Here is a 14,757-nt window from a genome sequence, read left to right as displayed (position 1 = left end):
GGGTTTAGAGACTCATGCCGTCAAAGTTACAATATGAAGTGTAAAAAATATCATAAGTTACAAAATGAATCTCTAAAAGTAGTTTTTATACTAGACTAGTAACTTAGGTTTACATAAAATGAGTAACTAAGTGCAGATAGTACAGAAATCCACTTTTGGGACCCACTTGGTGCGTGCCTAGGCTGAGCTTTCAAGCTTTCACGTTCATATGCCCAAAGCTGGCGTTAAACGCCACCCTGGGTGCCAGAATGGGCGTTTAACGCCGAAAAAGGTGCCAGTTCTAGCATTTTATGCCAGAAAGTTTTAGGCTGAATTTGAACACCAGTTTGGGCCATTAAATCTCAGAAAAATTATAGACTATTATATATTGATAAAAAGCCCAAGATATCTACATTCCAACACAATTGAGAACGCACCAATTGGGCTTCTATAGCTCCAGAAAATCTACTTCGATTGCAGGAGGGTCAGAATCCAACAGCATCTGCAGTCTTTTTTCAGCCTCTGAATCAGATTTTTGCTCAAGTCCCTCAATTTCAGCCAAAAAATACCTGAAATTATAGAAAAACACACAAACTCATAATAAAGTTCAGAAATGTGAATTTTGAATAAAAACTAATAAAAATATAACAAAAAGTAATTAAATCATACTAAAAACTATGTAAAAACAATGCCAAAAAGGGTATAAATTATCCGCTCATCACTCCTCTTCAATCTTGGAATAAATCAGTATATCATCAATGAAGACAACAACGAATTTATCCAGAAACGGATGGAAGACTCTATTCATATAATCCATAAACACCGCAAGAGCGTTTGTCAACCTAAAAGACATTACAGTGTACTCGTAATGACCATAACAAGTACTAAAAGCGGTCTTGGGGATATCCTCACCCCTCACTCTTATCTGGTGAAAACCGGATCGCAAATCTATCTTGGAGAAGACCCCATCTCCTTGTAACTGATCCATGAGATCGTCAATCTGTAACACCCTACCACACTAAACTTTACGCTTAAGTCGTAAAACGAAGGTGGTGTGGTATTACGACCTCTAAAATAAAATGAGTACATATAATAGCAGAAGAATTATAATATGCTAAGAGCCTTGAAGAATAGGGGAAATAAAAATCACGAAATAAAAGTGCAACGCTCAAGGAACGAGTTAACTTGCGTGCTAAGAAAACCATAACTATTTAATATAAGATAACAAAAGTAGGAATAGAGTGCCAAAGATACAAAATAACAAGCTCCTAACTCAGCCTACGAAGTCAAGACTGGCCGTAGAATATTTACACATATATACATACATATCCAAAATCCAAAAGTAGATATACACAATCCTGCCTCTCCATAAACCTCTCAGAGAATAAAAAAGAACAAGTTATGTGGAGAGAAAGCTAAGTACATATTTATACATCACTGTACAACAAAACTACCTAGTAACCCCTCCGCTTTAAGAGTCCAGACGCCTAACGAGATGTCTCTCGACCTGCATCTGAAAAGTAACAACATAGTATGGAATGAGAACCGGAGGTTCTCAGTATGGTAAAGGTGCCACACACATAATATATAAGGTCCTGGAAATGCCAGAGGCAATCCTAGAACGCCGACACTCAGATTATAGAGCTTAAAGTATTAAACAGGAGCCATAAAAGGTGGTTTTCTAGAAATATTTAAACCTAACTTAACTTAACCTTAAATCTAAGTCTCATACTGCCATTCCTCCATACCTCCAACTCCATCATGCATTTCCACAGACAAATAGACAGATAAAGGCAAGCACAAGAAGGTTACAAATACTGCAGGTAACAAATACACATTTAACATGGCAAGTACATATAGGCACACCCAATTAAGCACAAGCAAGTAATTCAAGTAATATGCATATGATGCATGCCTGTCCTATGGCTGATGAGGCTCATTTGTCAGTTATCCAGCCAACCCGACAAATATGAATTGTACTTAGACTGTCCCCCAACGTGCATCCCCAAGAGTCTATGCATAGCTTTATCTCAAATAATCAATATTGCTCAATGGGGGTAACATTTCTGGGAATTTATATAGTGTCCGGTCACACTTACGTCGTAGGGTCAATAGATTATCGAGTTTTTGACCTGGTACACGTGGTGGCAAGCCACGACACTTTATCCAGGGAATCTCGTATCTCAGATCATTAAATCATTCAAGCCAAATTTCATACATAATCTTTCATCAGAACATCCAATCAAGTATCATATATGAGTTATCCATAACATCTCATAATCAAATCATCACTTTTCAACTTTACATCACCTCCAAGTTATCCTCATTTCCTAACTTCATCTGTTTATTAAGTGTAACACTAATATTCATGACTAAAGGAATGAAAATAGAGGTTTAGAGGTTTGAAATTTAGTTTAAAACATTAAAAATCATGTTTGCTGAAATAGGATCCACGCGTACGCGTGACTCACGCGTGCGCGTGGAAATGTAAAACTGCAGCTCGCACGCATGGGACTCGTCGCATACGCATTGCCGAAAATCCACTCCACGCGTACGCGTGGGCGTATGTCCTTTTAAAAAAAATATGAGGCAGATGCAGTAGTGATGCAGCAGTGGCAGGATCCTGAAAACAGGGCAGTTTATATTACAATCTTCCAATCCTTATAACTTCTTCGTTTTACAATATTTTTCACCTGTTTTTCGAGTGGCATAAACATTACAAACCCAATTTTCATTTCAAAGCAAGTTAGAAGCAAATTGAGGGTTCGAAGGCCAAGTTATGCCTCGCCGAAGTTCGGCCAAAAACCAATTTTGCAAAACCTCTTAAAACTCATTTACATTCCAAAACTTCCATTCCAATCCTTTCTAACCTTGCCAATTCCAACAACTCATGTCAATAACAAATTCAACAATACTTACACCATTCATCAACCATCAACCATCAAAACTATATATATACATCAACAAAACCATCAAGCCTTTAACCACCAAGCATGTAGCCTAAAAAATCATCAACTTAGCCATATCTCATTACTCATATCATATTAAGATGTCCACATAACAACCATCTTTATTACACAATCAAATCACATCATAGATATCAAGTATACTAAGCATTATACCATTCCGTTGCAATTCAGCTTATCCTATAGTCATCTAGCCTTAGTTTTCACAGAACATTATATATTAAATACAAGAAACCTAAACCATACCTTGGCCGATTTTTATGTAACGACCAAAGCTATTTATTCAAAATCAAGGCAGCCCCTCAAAATTCAACTAGTCAGCTTCCTCCAAGTTCCAATATTCACAATTTTAAGCTCCAATTATTTATTCACAACCTAATACACATTCATAACACATATATATCCAATTTAATACTCAAAGTTCAAATTCAATGAAATTAAAATGGAATTATAGTTTCCTCACCTTACCCAAGCTTCACATAAGCAAGAGTGAACGTTTTTCTCAAGCTAATTAGCCTTTAAAACATCAAAAATCAAAGAAATTCATCCTTCCTATTCAAAATTCGAAAATTGGGGGAAAAGAGTGGCTGAGAATATTTAAGGGCTTACCTATGAAATTGTTTCAATAGAAATTGTAGAGCTCAACGCGGTGGACGTGTGGCCGCAAACGGTGCGGCGATCGGAGCTCGGACGGAGAAGTTACGGCGTATGGAAGATTGCCGTAAGGGTTCGGTGAAGTTTCGTTCTTCCCTCCCCTTTGTGTGCTGCAACTTGATTTTTGTTAAAATGAAGGGGAAGAAAGGCTTTGGGCTCACTTAAAAGGGCTGGTCTGGTTGGACCGACGGCCCGGTTTAGGCTCGATTCAACCGGTTCAGCCTATTCGGTCTAATCTTGGACCGTTTTCTTCGAAATTAGTGTCAAAATTCTCGTTTCAATGAGCTCTATCCTAATTTAATATTATTTTCACATTTTTATTCTTCCTTATTAATTGACTAATTATCTACTAATTTATCAGGGTTTACATCCTACCCACCTAACAAAGAATTTTGCCCTCAAAATTCAAATTCAGTTACCTGAAAAGAGATGTGGGTAGTTCTTTCGCATATCTGATTTAAGTTTCCAAGTATGTTCCTCGATACCAGCTCGACTCCAAGTTACTTTTACCAAAGATACTTCCTTCCCGTGTAATCGTTTAATACTAGTATCATCAATTCTCACTGGAATTACTGGAAGTGTTAGATCTTCTCTTACTTGGATTGGTTTTGGTTCCAGAACATGACTTGCATCAGGAGTATACTTCCGAAGCTGTGACACATGAAACACGTCATGCAAATTCAAAAGATACGGCGATAAGGCAATTCTATAAGCCACTAGCCCAATTCTCTTCAGGATCTCAAACGGTCCAATATAACGGGGATTCAGTTTCTTAGTCTTAATAGCTCTTCCCACTCCAGTGGTTGGTGTAACTTTCAGAAAGACATGTTCTCCTTCTTCAAACTCCAAAGGCTTTTGCCTCTGATCAGCATAGCTCTTTTGGCGGCTTTGGGCTATAAGCATTCGGCTACGAATCTTCTTTATCTGTTCAATGATTTCAGCTATCATCTCAGGCCCTAACAAACTTCTTTCTCCAGTTTCATACCAATATAGCGGAGATTGACATTTTCTGCCATACAGAGCCTCATATGGAGCCATTCCAATGCTCGCATGATAGCTATTATTATAAGCAAACTCTATTAATGGCATATACCGATCCCAGCTTGCCGGCTGGTCCAATACACAAGCCTTTAGCATATCTTCCATGGTCTGAATAGTTCTCTTTGACTGACCATCTGTCTGAGGGTGATACGCAGTACTCAAGCTTAACTGAGTCCCAAATGCACGCTGAAAAGCTCCCCAGAACCTTGATGTAAAATGGGGATCTCTGTCAGATATAATAGTACAAGGCATGCCATGTAACCTGACAATCTCTTTGATATACATTCGAGCCAATTCCTCCATTGTGCAACTTATTCGGATAGGAAGAAAGTGAGCTAATTTTGTCAGTTGATCCACAACCACCCAAATAGCGTCACAACCAGATCGGGTTCTAGGCAAACCTATCACAAAATCCATTGCGATACTCTCCCATTACCATTGTGGAATCTCCAAAGGCTGAAGGGTCCCTGATGGTCTCTGATGCTCAATCTTAACCTTCTGATACGTTAAATATTTAGATACATGCAATGCCACATCATTCTTCATACCTGGCCACCAGAACATCACTTTCAAATCTTGATACATTTTAGTACTCCCTGGATGAATTGAGAATCCACTCTTATGAGCTTCCTTCAAGATACTCTATCGCAGGTCTCCAATATCTGGCACAACAATCCAGTTCTTGAACCTCCACAAACCATCCTGTCCTTCTGACACTCTCCACTGTTTTCCCTGTTTAACTGCTAGTAATACCTCGATGAGCATTCAGAAGTTATGATTTAAAATCACTTAAAATTTGCAACTGAATCAAACACAGGATTCCACATTCTTCTCTAACTCTCCAATTCAAACCTTGAAATGCCTTCAGTAACTCTTCCTCTCGTAGCATCATCCAAGCTGCATATAAAGACTTCCGACTCAAAGCATCCGCCACAACGTTCGCTTTTCCTGGATGATCATTCAATTCAAAATCATAATCTTTTAGAAGCTCCATCCACCTTCTCTAACGCATATTCAACTCTTTCTACTAAAAAAGATACTTCAAACTCTTATGGTCTGAGAAAATATGAAACTTAGCGCCATAGAGATAGTGCCTTCAAATCTTTAAAGCAAACACAACAGCAGCAAGTTCCAAATCATGAGTCGGGTAATTCATTTCATGCGGCCTTAATTGCCGTGAGAAGTATGCTACAACATTCTGGTGCTACGTCAGAACGCACCCCAAGCCCTTCAGCGATGCATCACAGTACACTTCAAACGGTTCACTTGGTTCAGGCAATACCATCATGGGTGCAGTAGTCAACCTGTGCTTCAAAGTTTGAAAACTTTCCTAACACTCTGGAGTCCAGACAAAAAGCGTATCCTTCCTAGTCAATTTAGTTAAAGGTAAGGCGAGCTGTGACAACCCCTTAAGGAATCTGCGGTAACATCCTGCCAAACCTAGGAAACTCTTGATCTCTGTAACTGAAGTTGGTCGCTCCCAATTCATCACTGCTTCCACCTTAGCAGGATCCACAGCTATTCCCTGCTTACTCACCACGTGGTCGAGAAACTTTACCTCACTCTTCCAAAACCCACATTTAGACAACTTAGCATATAACTTCCTGTCTCTCAGATTTTGCAGCACAGTTCGCAAGTGATCAGCATGCTCCTCTTCAGTCTTAGAATAAACAAGAATGTCATCAATGAAGATAATAACAAACTTGTCCAAATACAGTCAGAAATCCTGTTCATATAATCTATAAATACTGCCGGGGCATTAGTTAACCCGAAAGACATCACTGTATACTCATAATGGCCATAACGGGTTCTAAAAGCAGTTTTCGGAATATTCTCATCTCTAACCCTTATCTGATGATACCCGGATTGCAGATCAATCTTGGAAAACACACTGGCACCCTGTAACTGATCCATTAGATCATCGATTATAGACAACGGATATTTGTTCTTCACAGTGATCTTATTCAACTGCTGATAGTCGACACACAACCGCATACTCCCATCATTCTTCTTTACCAGTAACACTGGCGCTCCCCACGAAGAAACACTTGGTCGGATAAATTGCTTACCCGACAGATCTTCCAGCTGAGCCTTCAATTCAGCCATTTCTAAAGGTGATATCCTATAAGGAGTAATCAAAATTGGACCAGCTCCAGGCACCAAATCAATTGCGAATTCAACTTCCCGGTTAGGTGAAAATTCATTAATATCATCCGGAAACACATTTGAAAATTCACATACAACCAGAATTTGCTCTAAACTCTGATCATCACCTGATACTCTCACAATTAATAACATAATACACTGACATTCAGTTCCAAAACAGTTTACTATCATAGAATTCAAATAGTAACTATTCACCACAACCGGTGTTTCTGACCCTTCTGGCATAAACTGTACTGACTTCTCAGAATAATCAAGCAAAACATGATTCTTAGATGACCAACCTCTTAGTTATCACAGCGCCATCTGGCTGCAAGATGTGTCGTATTCTCTGCCGCTAATGGTGAGCCTATCCTTATAGCTGATAAGTTCCAAACTTAACCCATTACTCTTCAGGAACCTATTGAGCCTACAGTACCCGTTCCATAGCTTGAATCCAATTATCTGCATCACCGGGATTTGAGGTTCCCCTGAAGGTTGGAGGGTGAAATTTCAAAACGTAGTAAGTGTCATAGGACCGTCCTCATCATTATTGTTCATGGGATTACCCTGGTTTATCTGATTACCCAGTACCTTGGCGGTCGCCTGCATAGCTGAAACCATATTACCCAGGATAGTCATAAAGTCTACTAGATTATTCCCTGCCAAACCAGGAGTAACAGTCCCAATCCTACCTCTACCTCACCCGCGACCGCGTCCGCGAGTCGACATCTGGTCCTTATACACACTAAACAAGTGATATTAAGTTGATCAGTCTTAATATCGCAAGTCTAATGCTTTAAGTTCCAAATGCATGCTCACAAACGTATATTCCATATATATCAGTCAGATATCCTAATAGCATATAAACACATATACAGAGAATGCACAGAAGTACAATCAATCCGTCTTTTAGGCTCTATAGGAACGAACTGCTTTGAAACCATAATGTAACACCCTACCACACTAAGCTTTACGCTTAAGTCGTAAAACGAAGGTGGTGTGGTATTACGACCTCTAAAATAAAATGAGTAAATATAATAGCAGAAGAATTATAATATGCTAAGAGCCTTGAAGAATAGGGAAAATAAAAATCGCGAAATAAAAGCGCAACGCTCAAGGAATGAGTTAACTTGCGTGCTAAGAAAACCATAACTATTTAATATAAGATAACAAAAGTAGGAATAGAGTGCCAAAGATACAAAATAACAAGCTCCTAACTCAGCCTACGAAGTCAAGACTGGCCGTAGAATATTTACACATATATACATACATATCCAAAACCCAAAAGTACATATACACAATCCTGCCTCTCCATAAACCTCTCAGAGGATAAAAAAGAACAAGTTATGTGGAGAGAAAGCTAAGTACATATTTATACATCACTGTACAACAAAACTACCTAGTAACCCCTCCGCTTTAAGAGTCCAGACGCCTAGCGAGATGCCTCTCGACCTGCATCTGAAAAGTAACAACATAGTATGGAATGAGAACCGGAGGTTCTCAGTATGGTAAAGGTGCCACACACATAATATATAAGGTCCTGGGAATGCCAGAGGCAATCCTAGAACGCCGACACTCAGATTATAGAGCTTAAAGTATTAAACAGGAGCCATAAAAGGTGGTTTTCTAGAAATATTTAAACCTAACTGAACTTAACCTTAAATCTAAGTCTCATACTGCCATTCCTCCATACCTCCAACTCCATCATGCATTTCCACAGACAAATAGACAGATAAAGGCAAGCACAAGAAGGTTACAAATGCTGCAGGTAACAAATACACATTTAACATGGCAAGTACATATAGGCACACCCAATTAAGCACAAGCAAGTAATTCAAGTAATATGCATATGATGCATGCCTGTCCTATGGCTGATGAGGCTCACTTGTCAGTTATCTAGCCAACCCGACAAATCTGAATTGTACTTAGACTGTCCCCCGACGTGCATCCCCAAGAGTCTATGCATAGCTTTATCTCAAATAATCAATATTGCTCAATGGAGGTAACATTCCCGGGAATTTATATAGTGCCCGGTCACACTTACGTCGTAGGGTCAACAGAGTATCGAGTTTTTGACCTGGTACACGTGGTGGCATGCCACAACACTTTATCCAGGGAATCTCGTATCTCAGATCATTAAATCATTCAAGCCAAATTTCATACATAATCTTTCATCAGAACATCCAATCAAGTATCATATATGAGTTATCCATAACATCTCATAATCAAATCATCACTTTTCAACTTTACTTCACCTCCAAGTTATCCTCATTTCCTAACTTCATCTGTTTATTAAGTGTAACACTAATATTCATGACTAAAGGAATGAAAATAGAGGTTTAGAGGTTTAAAATTTAGTTTAAAATGTTAAAAATCATGTTTGCTAAAATAGGATCCACGCGTACGCGTGACTCACGCGTGCGCGTGGAAATGTAAAACTGCAGCTCGCGCGCGCGTCTCTTTGTCATGCGTACGCGTGGGTGTAAACTTCATGTCACGCATGCGCGTGGGTCAGGCGTACGCGTGAACAGGCTTGTTTACTCCTTACGCGCACATATGGGACTCGTCGCGTACGCATCGCCGAAAATCCACTCCACGCGTACACGTGGGTCACGCGTACGCGTGGGCGTATGTCCTTTTAAAAAAAATATGAGGCAGATGCAGTAGTGATGCAGCAGTGGCAGGGTCCTAAAAACAGGGCAGTTTATATTACAATCTTCGAATCCTTATAACTTCTTCGTTTTACAATATTTTTCACCCGTTTTTCGAGTGGCATAAAAATTACGAACCCAATTTTCATTTCAAAACAAGTTAGAAGCAAATTGAGGGTTCGAAGGCCAAGTTATGCCTCGCCGAAGTTTGGCCAAAAACCAATTTTGCAAAACTCTTAAAACTCATTTACATTCCAAAACTTACATTCCATTCCTTTCTAACCTTGCCAACTCCAACAACTCATGTCAATAACAAATTCAATAATACTTACACCATTCATCAACCATCAACCATCAAAACTATATATATCAACAAAACCATCAAGCCTTTAACCACCAAGCATGTAGCCTAAAAAATCATCAACTTAGCCATATCTCATTACTCATATCATATTAAGATGTCCACATAACAATCATCTCTATTACACAATCAAATCACATCATAGATATCAAGTATACTAAGCATTATACCATTCCGTTGCAATTCAGCTTATCCTATAGTCATCTAGCCTAAGTTTTCACAGAACATTATATATTAAATGCAAGAAACCTAAACCATACCTTGGCCGATTTCTACGTAACGACCAAAGCTATTTATTCAAAATCAAGGCAGCCCCTCAAAATTCAACTAGCCAGCTTCCTCCAAGTTCCAATATTCACATTTTCAAGCTCCAATTATTTATTCACAACCTAATACACATTCATAACGCATATATATCCAAATTAATACTCAAAGCTCAAATTCAATGAAATTAAAATGAAATTATGGTTTCCTCACCTTATCCAAGCTTCACATAAGCAAGAGTGAACATTTTCCTCAAGCTAATTAGACCCTAAAACATCAAAAATCAAAGAAATTCAACCTTCCTATTCAAATTCGAAAATTGGGGGAAAAGAGTGGCTGAGAATATTTAAGGGCTTACCTATGAAATTGTTCTGGTAGAAATTTAGAGCTCAACGCGGTGGACGCGTGGCCACAAATGGCGCGGCGATTAGAGCTCGGACGGAGAAGTTACAGCGTATGGAAGATTACCGTAAGGGTTCGGTGAAGTTTCATTCTTCCCTCCCCTTTGTGTGCTGCAACTTCGTTTCTGTTAAAATGAAGGGGAAGAAAGGCTTTGGGCTCACTTAAAAGGGCTGGTCCGGTTGGACAGACGGCCCGGTTTGGGCCCAGTTCAACCGGTTCGGCCCGTTCGGTCCAATCTTGGACCGTTTTCTTCGAAATTAGTGTCAAAATTCTCGTTTCAATGAGCTCTATCCTAATTTAATATTATTTTCGCATTTCTAATATTCCTTATTAAAAACTAGTTTATTGACTAATTATCTACTAATTTATCGAGGTTTACACAATCCTCGACAGCGGGTACTTATTCTTTATCGTGACCTTGTTCAGCTGCCTGTAATCCACACAGAGCCGCATACTCCCGTCCTTCTTCTTTACCAGTAATACTGGCACAGCCCATGGAGAAACACTTGGACAGATAAAGTTCTTACCCAACAGATCCTCTAACTGAGACTTTAGCTCAGCCATTTCTAGTGGTGACATCCTGTAAGGAGCACTCGAGTTTGGTCCAGCCCCAGGCACCAACTCAATAGCAAACTCAACCTCTCGGTTAGGTGGAAATTCATCGATATCATCGAGAAACACCTCCAGAAACTCACACACAACCAGAATTTGTTCTAATCTTTGATCATCACCCGAAACACCCGCAGTTAACAACAAGATACCCTGACATTCGGTTCCAGAACAATTCACCATCATAGAATTCAAGTAATAACTATTCACCACAACCGGCCCTTCTGTATCTTCTGGCATAAAGTATAAGGATTTTGCAGAACAGTCAAGCAAAACATGATTCTTAGATAACCAGTCCAATCCCAAGATAAGATCAAGACCAATCATCGACAAGCATATTAAATTATGGACAAAATCACGTTGGTTGACCTTAAATGAAACTTGCGGATATCCTAGCCTAGTTACTATGGCTTCATGGGTGGCATCATACACCTTTAGGTCATAACCTAAAACTACAATCTTCAATACTAACTCACTAGCTTTTTCAAATACAATGAATGAATGTGTTGCCCCCGAATCAAATAAAGCATTTAAAGTTTGGCCAGCCATTTCACAGTTACCTCGGATAAGTGTCTCGGATCCCTCGGCACCTATAGCTGACGTGGTGAACACCCGACCAGTCTGTTGTTCCTTCCCTGCGCCTTGTTTCTGCTTCTCTGGATAATTTGTGGCTTCATACCCCGCCTTACCACAAGAATAGCACAAACCTCATCTGGTCTTGCACAGGGCTCCCGGATGGTGACTTTCGCGCTGGTACAAGCTTGATCATTCTAAGGCTACTTCCCAAATCTCCTCTCCAGGGAGTTGTTGTTGTTGGCCTTCTTGAAAGAGCCTCCCCGCTTGAAAGGTGGATCTCTAGGAGCAAAGCTCTTCCCTCGGTTCTGTGGGAATAATCCCCTATGGCTTCCTCTCTCTACAGCTGCCTTCTTCATATACTCTTCAGCAACCCTACTCTTATTCACCAACTCTGAGAAAGTTCTGATCTCCATTGGTCCCACCAAGCTGAAGATATCACTCTGGAGTCCCCCTTCATACTTAATGCACTTCTATTCCTCATAGTCTCCAGGAGTTCCCTAACACATACGGGAAAACCTGAACAGCTCCTCAAACTTGTTTCTATACTCAGATATGGACATAGCACCCTGCTTCAGCTGTAGTAACTCAAGTTCCTTGGCCGTCCTGGCAGAAGTTGGAAAGTACTTCTTATAGAATTCTTCCTGGAAGGTATCCCAGGTGATATAGTTATCACCCTGCTGCAGGAGACGTCGGACTCCCTGCCACCAATGCGATGCTTTCCCAGTGAGCAAATAGGTAGCAAACTCAACACACTGCCCTTCAAGTACCACCTGCGCTAGCAATGCTCGCTCCATAGCCTGAAACCAAGTATCAGCTTCAGTCGGGTTAGTAGTTCCCTTGAACTTAGGTAGATTAACCTTCAAGAAGGTTGCCAATGTCATCAGGCCCTGAGTTCCACCTCCGTCATTGCCATTGTTGTTCATCTGTTGCCCAAGAGCCTCTGTAGTGCCCTGCATAGCAGCAGCCATGTTCTCCAATGCCGTCATAAAGTTTACCGGGTTATTTGGATTGACCCCAGGGGGGCACGAGCATTAGTACGACCTCTCCATGACCTCGACCGCATCCACGAGGCGCCATCTAGTTCCTATACACACCAAACAATCGATATCAAGTTGATCAGTCTCAATATCGGAAGTTTAGTATTTCAAAGTCCCAAATGCATGCTCATGAATGTTTATGCCAGTTATATCAATCAGATATACTAATAGCACGTAACACATATACAGAGAATGCACAGAAGCATAGTCAGTCCGTTCCTCAGGCTCTACAGGAATGAACTACTCTGATACCATAATGTAATACCCTACCATACAAAGTCTTATGCTTAAGTCATAAAACAGAGATGGGAAGGTATTACGACCTCTAAAATAAAAATTTAGTATGTATAGTAGTGTGAAGAATGTTTATAACTAGGAGCCTTTGAAGAAAAGAGGTAAAATAAATTCGTAACTCGAAAAACGCAACACTCCAATCGATAACATAACGTGACGGGTAAAGAAAATAAGGTAACGCGAGATTATATATATATATATACAAAGGAGTGTCAAAAACATGAATATCAAAACTCAAAATCTGGTTGCGAAGATAACCGGTCCGAGCATAAAAGTATATACATAAATATATAAAGCAAAGAAACCTAAAGGAAATCCAAAGGGACAAAAATACCAAAACCTACTCTCCAAAAACAACCTCTAAGGGTGTGTGTGGTTGGAGGGAATACAAGTGTATTCCCAGGAATTTTGTGATGAGAATATCTTATTTCCATGTTTGGTTCAAGATTTAAAAAATTATTCCTGGGTATGTTTTATTCCCTGGAATCAAAATCCCGCTCATTTCATTCCCATCTCCCCCATGGTTATCTTTAATTCAAATGGGAATGGAATATGTATAATAAAGTGAAAAGACCAAAACACCCTTGTTAATTTCACTTCAACCCTTCTTTTCAGATTTTTTCCAATTCATTTCAAACAAAATAAAACCCTAGCAGAAACCCCTCTTCCATGAAACCCACTCCCTAGTGAGGCTTTTCTTCAAATTCACGGAGGCTCCACTGACGTCGGCGCCGCCTCGCCGCCGATTTCGATTTGTACGACCACCGCGCTCCTTATTCTAGAAGGAAATCGTTCGCGTTCGTGTCATCATCACAGCTCACCTCGATTCACCGCTACTGCATTTTCGCTACCATCGTCGCGACTCTGTTCGGATCCTTCGCGTTGTGTGGTCGCGTCTGGCCTCTCTCCTCCGTCTGAGATCCGTTGCTCGTGCATTGATAAACCCCTATCTTATGATTCATCTTGTGCTCAATTAAGTGTTTTTATCAATTCTTCACCCACTTATTCGTATGAATTGCATGGTTTTATAACTCCTTCCTTATTATGTGATATATGTGAAAACATGTTTCCAATGCCTTAATAATATTAATTTTAATTATCCTTTAATACCATTCGATGTCGTGATCTGTGTGTTAAGTAATTTCAGGATTTATAGGGCAGGAATGGCTTAGAGGACAGAAAGAAAACACACAAAAATGGAAGGAACGCACAAAATAGAGTTTTGAAGAAAATGGCAGCGATGCACACGCATGGACGACGCAGACGCGTGCTTGGCGCAGAGCACAAACGACGCGTACGCGTGACAAGGAAAAACTCCAAATGACGCGCACGCGTGACCCACGCGCACGCGTGACTAACGCCACCTGCAGAAAATTGCAGAAGTCGCCCCCAGCGAGTTCTGGATCCTTTTTCGGCCCAAATCCAAGCCCAGAAACACAGAATAAAAGCCAGAGAATGGGGGAATCAATAGACACAATTCATACAACATTCAGAATACACAATTTTAGGTTTTAGATGTAGTTCTCTAGAGAGAGAGGCTCTCTCCTCTCTCTTAGGTTTTAGAATTAGGATTTCTCTTATTTTATGGTTAATTCTTCAATTCAGGTTCAATGTTCTTTTAATTTATATTTCTCTTCTACTTTTATTTACTCTAAGCCTTTTACTTGTTAATTACTTATGTTTCCAAATTGGCTTATGAACTCTTCATATTAGATTTGAATTTATGTTTAAATGCAATTTGAGGTATTTCAGATTTAAGGTTGTTTCCTTCTATTAGT

The 14,757-nt window shown here is 39.9% G+C and overlaps 1 protein-coding gene and 1 long non-coding RNA gene across 2 annotated transcripts; both read right to left on the bottom strand.

Annotated features, from left to right (window-relative positions):
* Positions 3,116-3,668, bottom strand: LOC110272040. The gene is made up of 3 exons (XR_002362974.1): positions 3,555-3,668; positions 3,409-3,461; positions 3,116-3,320 (listed from the first exon to the last, which is right to left on the bottom strand). It is a non-coding gene; the product is annotated as an uncharacterized LOC110272040 (long non-coding RNA).
* On the bottom strand, positions 11,849-12,634 carry LOC107611419. Its single transcript, XM_016313349.1, has 3 exons — positions 12,506-12,634; positions 12,165-12,445; positions 11,849-12,020 (listed from the first exon to the last, which is right to left on the bottom strand). Exons 1-3 carry the CDS (start codon positions 12,632-12,634, stop codon positions 11,849-11,851), a joined length of 582 nt encoding a protein of 193 aa, XP_016168835.1.

The sequence above is a fragment of the Arachis ipaensis genome, chromosome B01 (genome assembly GCF_000816755.2).
Source record: "Arachis ipaensis cultivar K30076 chromosome B01, Araip1.1, whole genome shotgun sequence".
In the NCBI taxonomy this organism is placed as follows: domain Eukaryota; kingdom Viridiplantae; phylum Streptophyta; class Magnoliopsida; order Fabales; family Fabaceae; genus Arachis; species Arachis ipaensis.
This window is presented reverse-complemented; position numbering and strand designations above follow the sequence as displayed.

Excerpts from the sequence above, each read along its gene's own strand:
- LOC107611419 (XM_016313349.1), bottom strand. The coding sequence starts at position 12,634 with ATGACGGCATTGGAGAACATGGCTGCTGCTATGCAGGGCACTACAGAG. Across the intron at positions 12,446-12,505 it reads CATTGGCAACCTTCTTGAAG|GCTATGGAGCGAGCATTGCT; the intron begins GTTAATCTACCT and ends ACTTGGTTTCAG. Across the intron at positions 12,021-12,164 it reads AAGTTTGAGGAGCTGTTCAG|GGTTGCTGAAGAGTATATGA; the intron begins GTTTTCCCGTAT and ends GAATAAGAGTAG.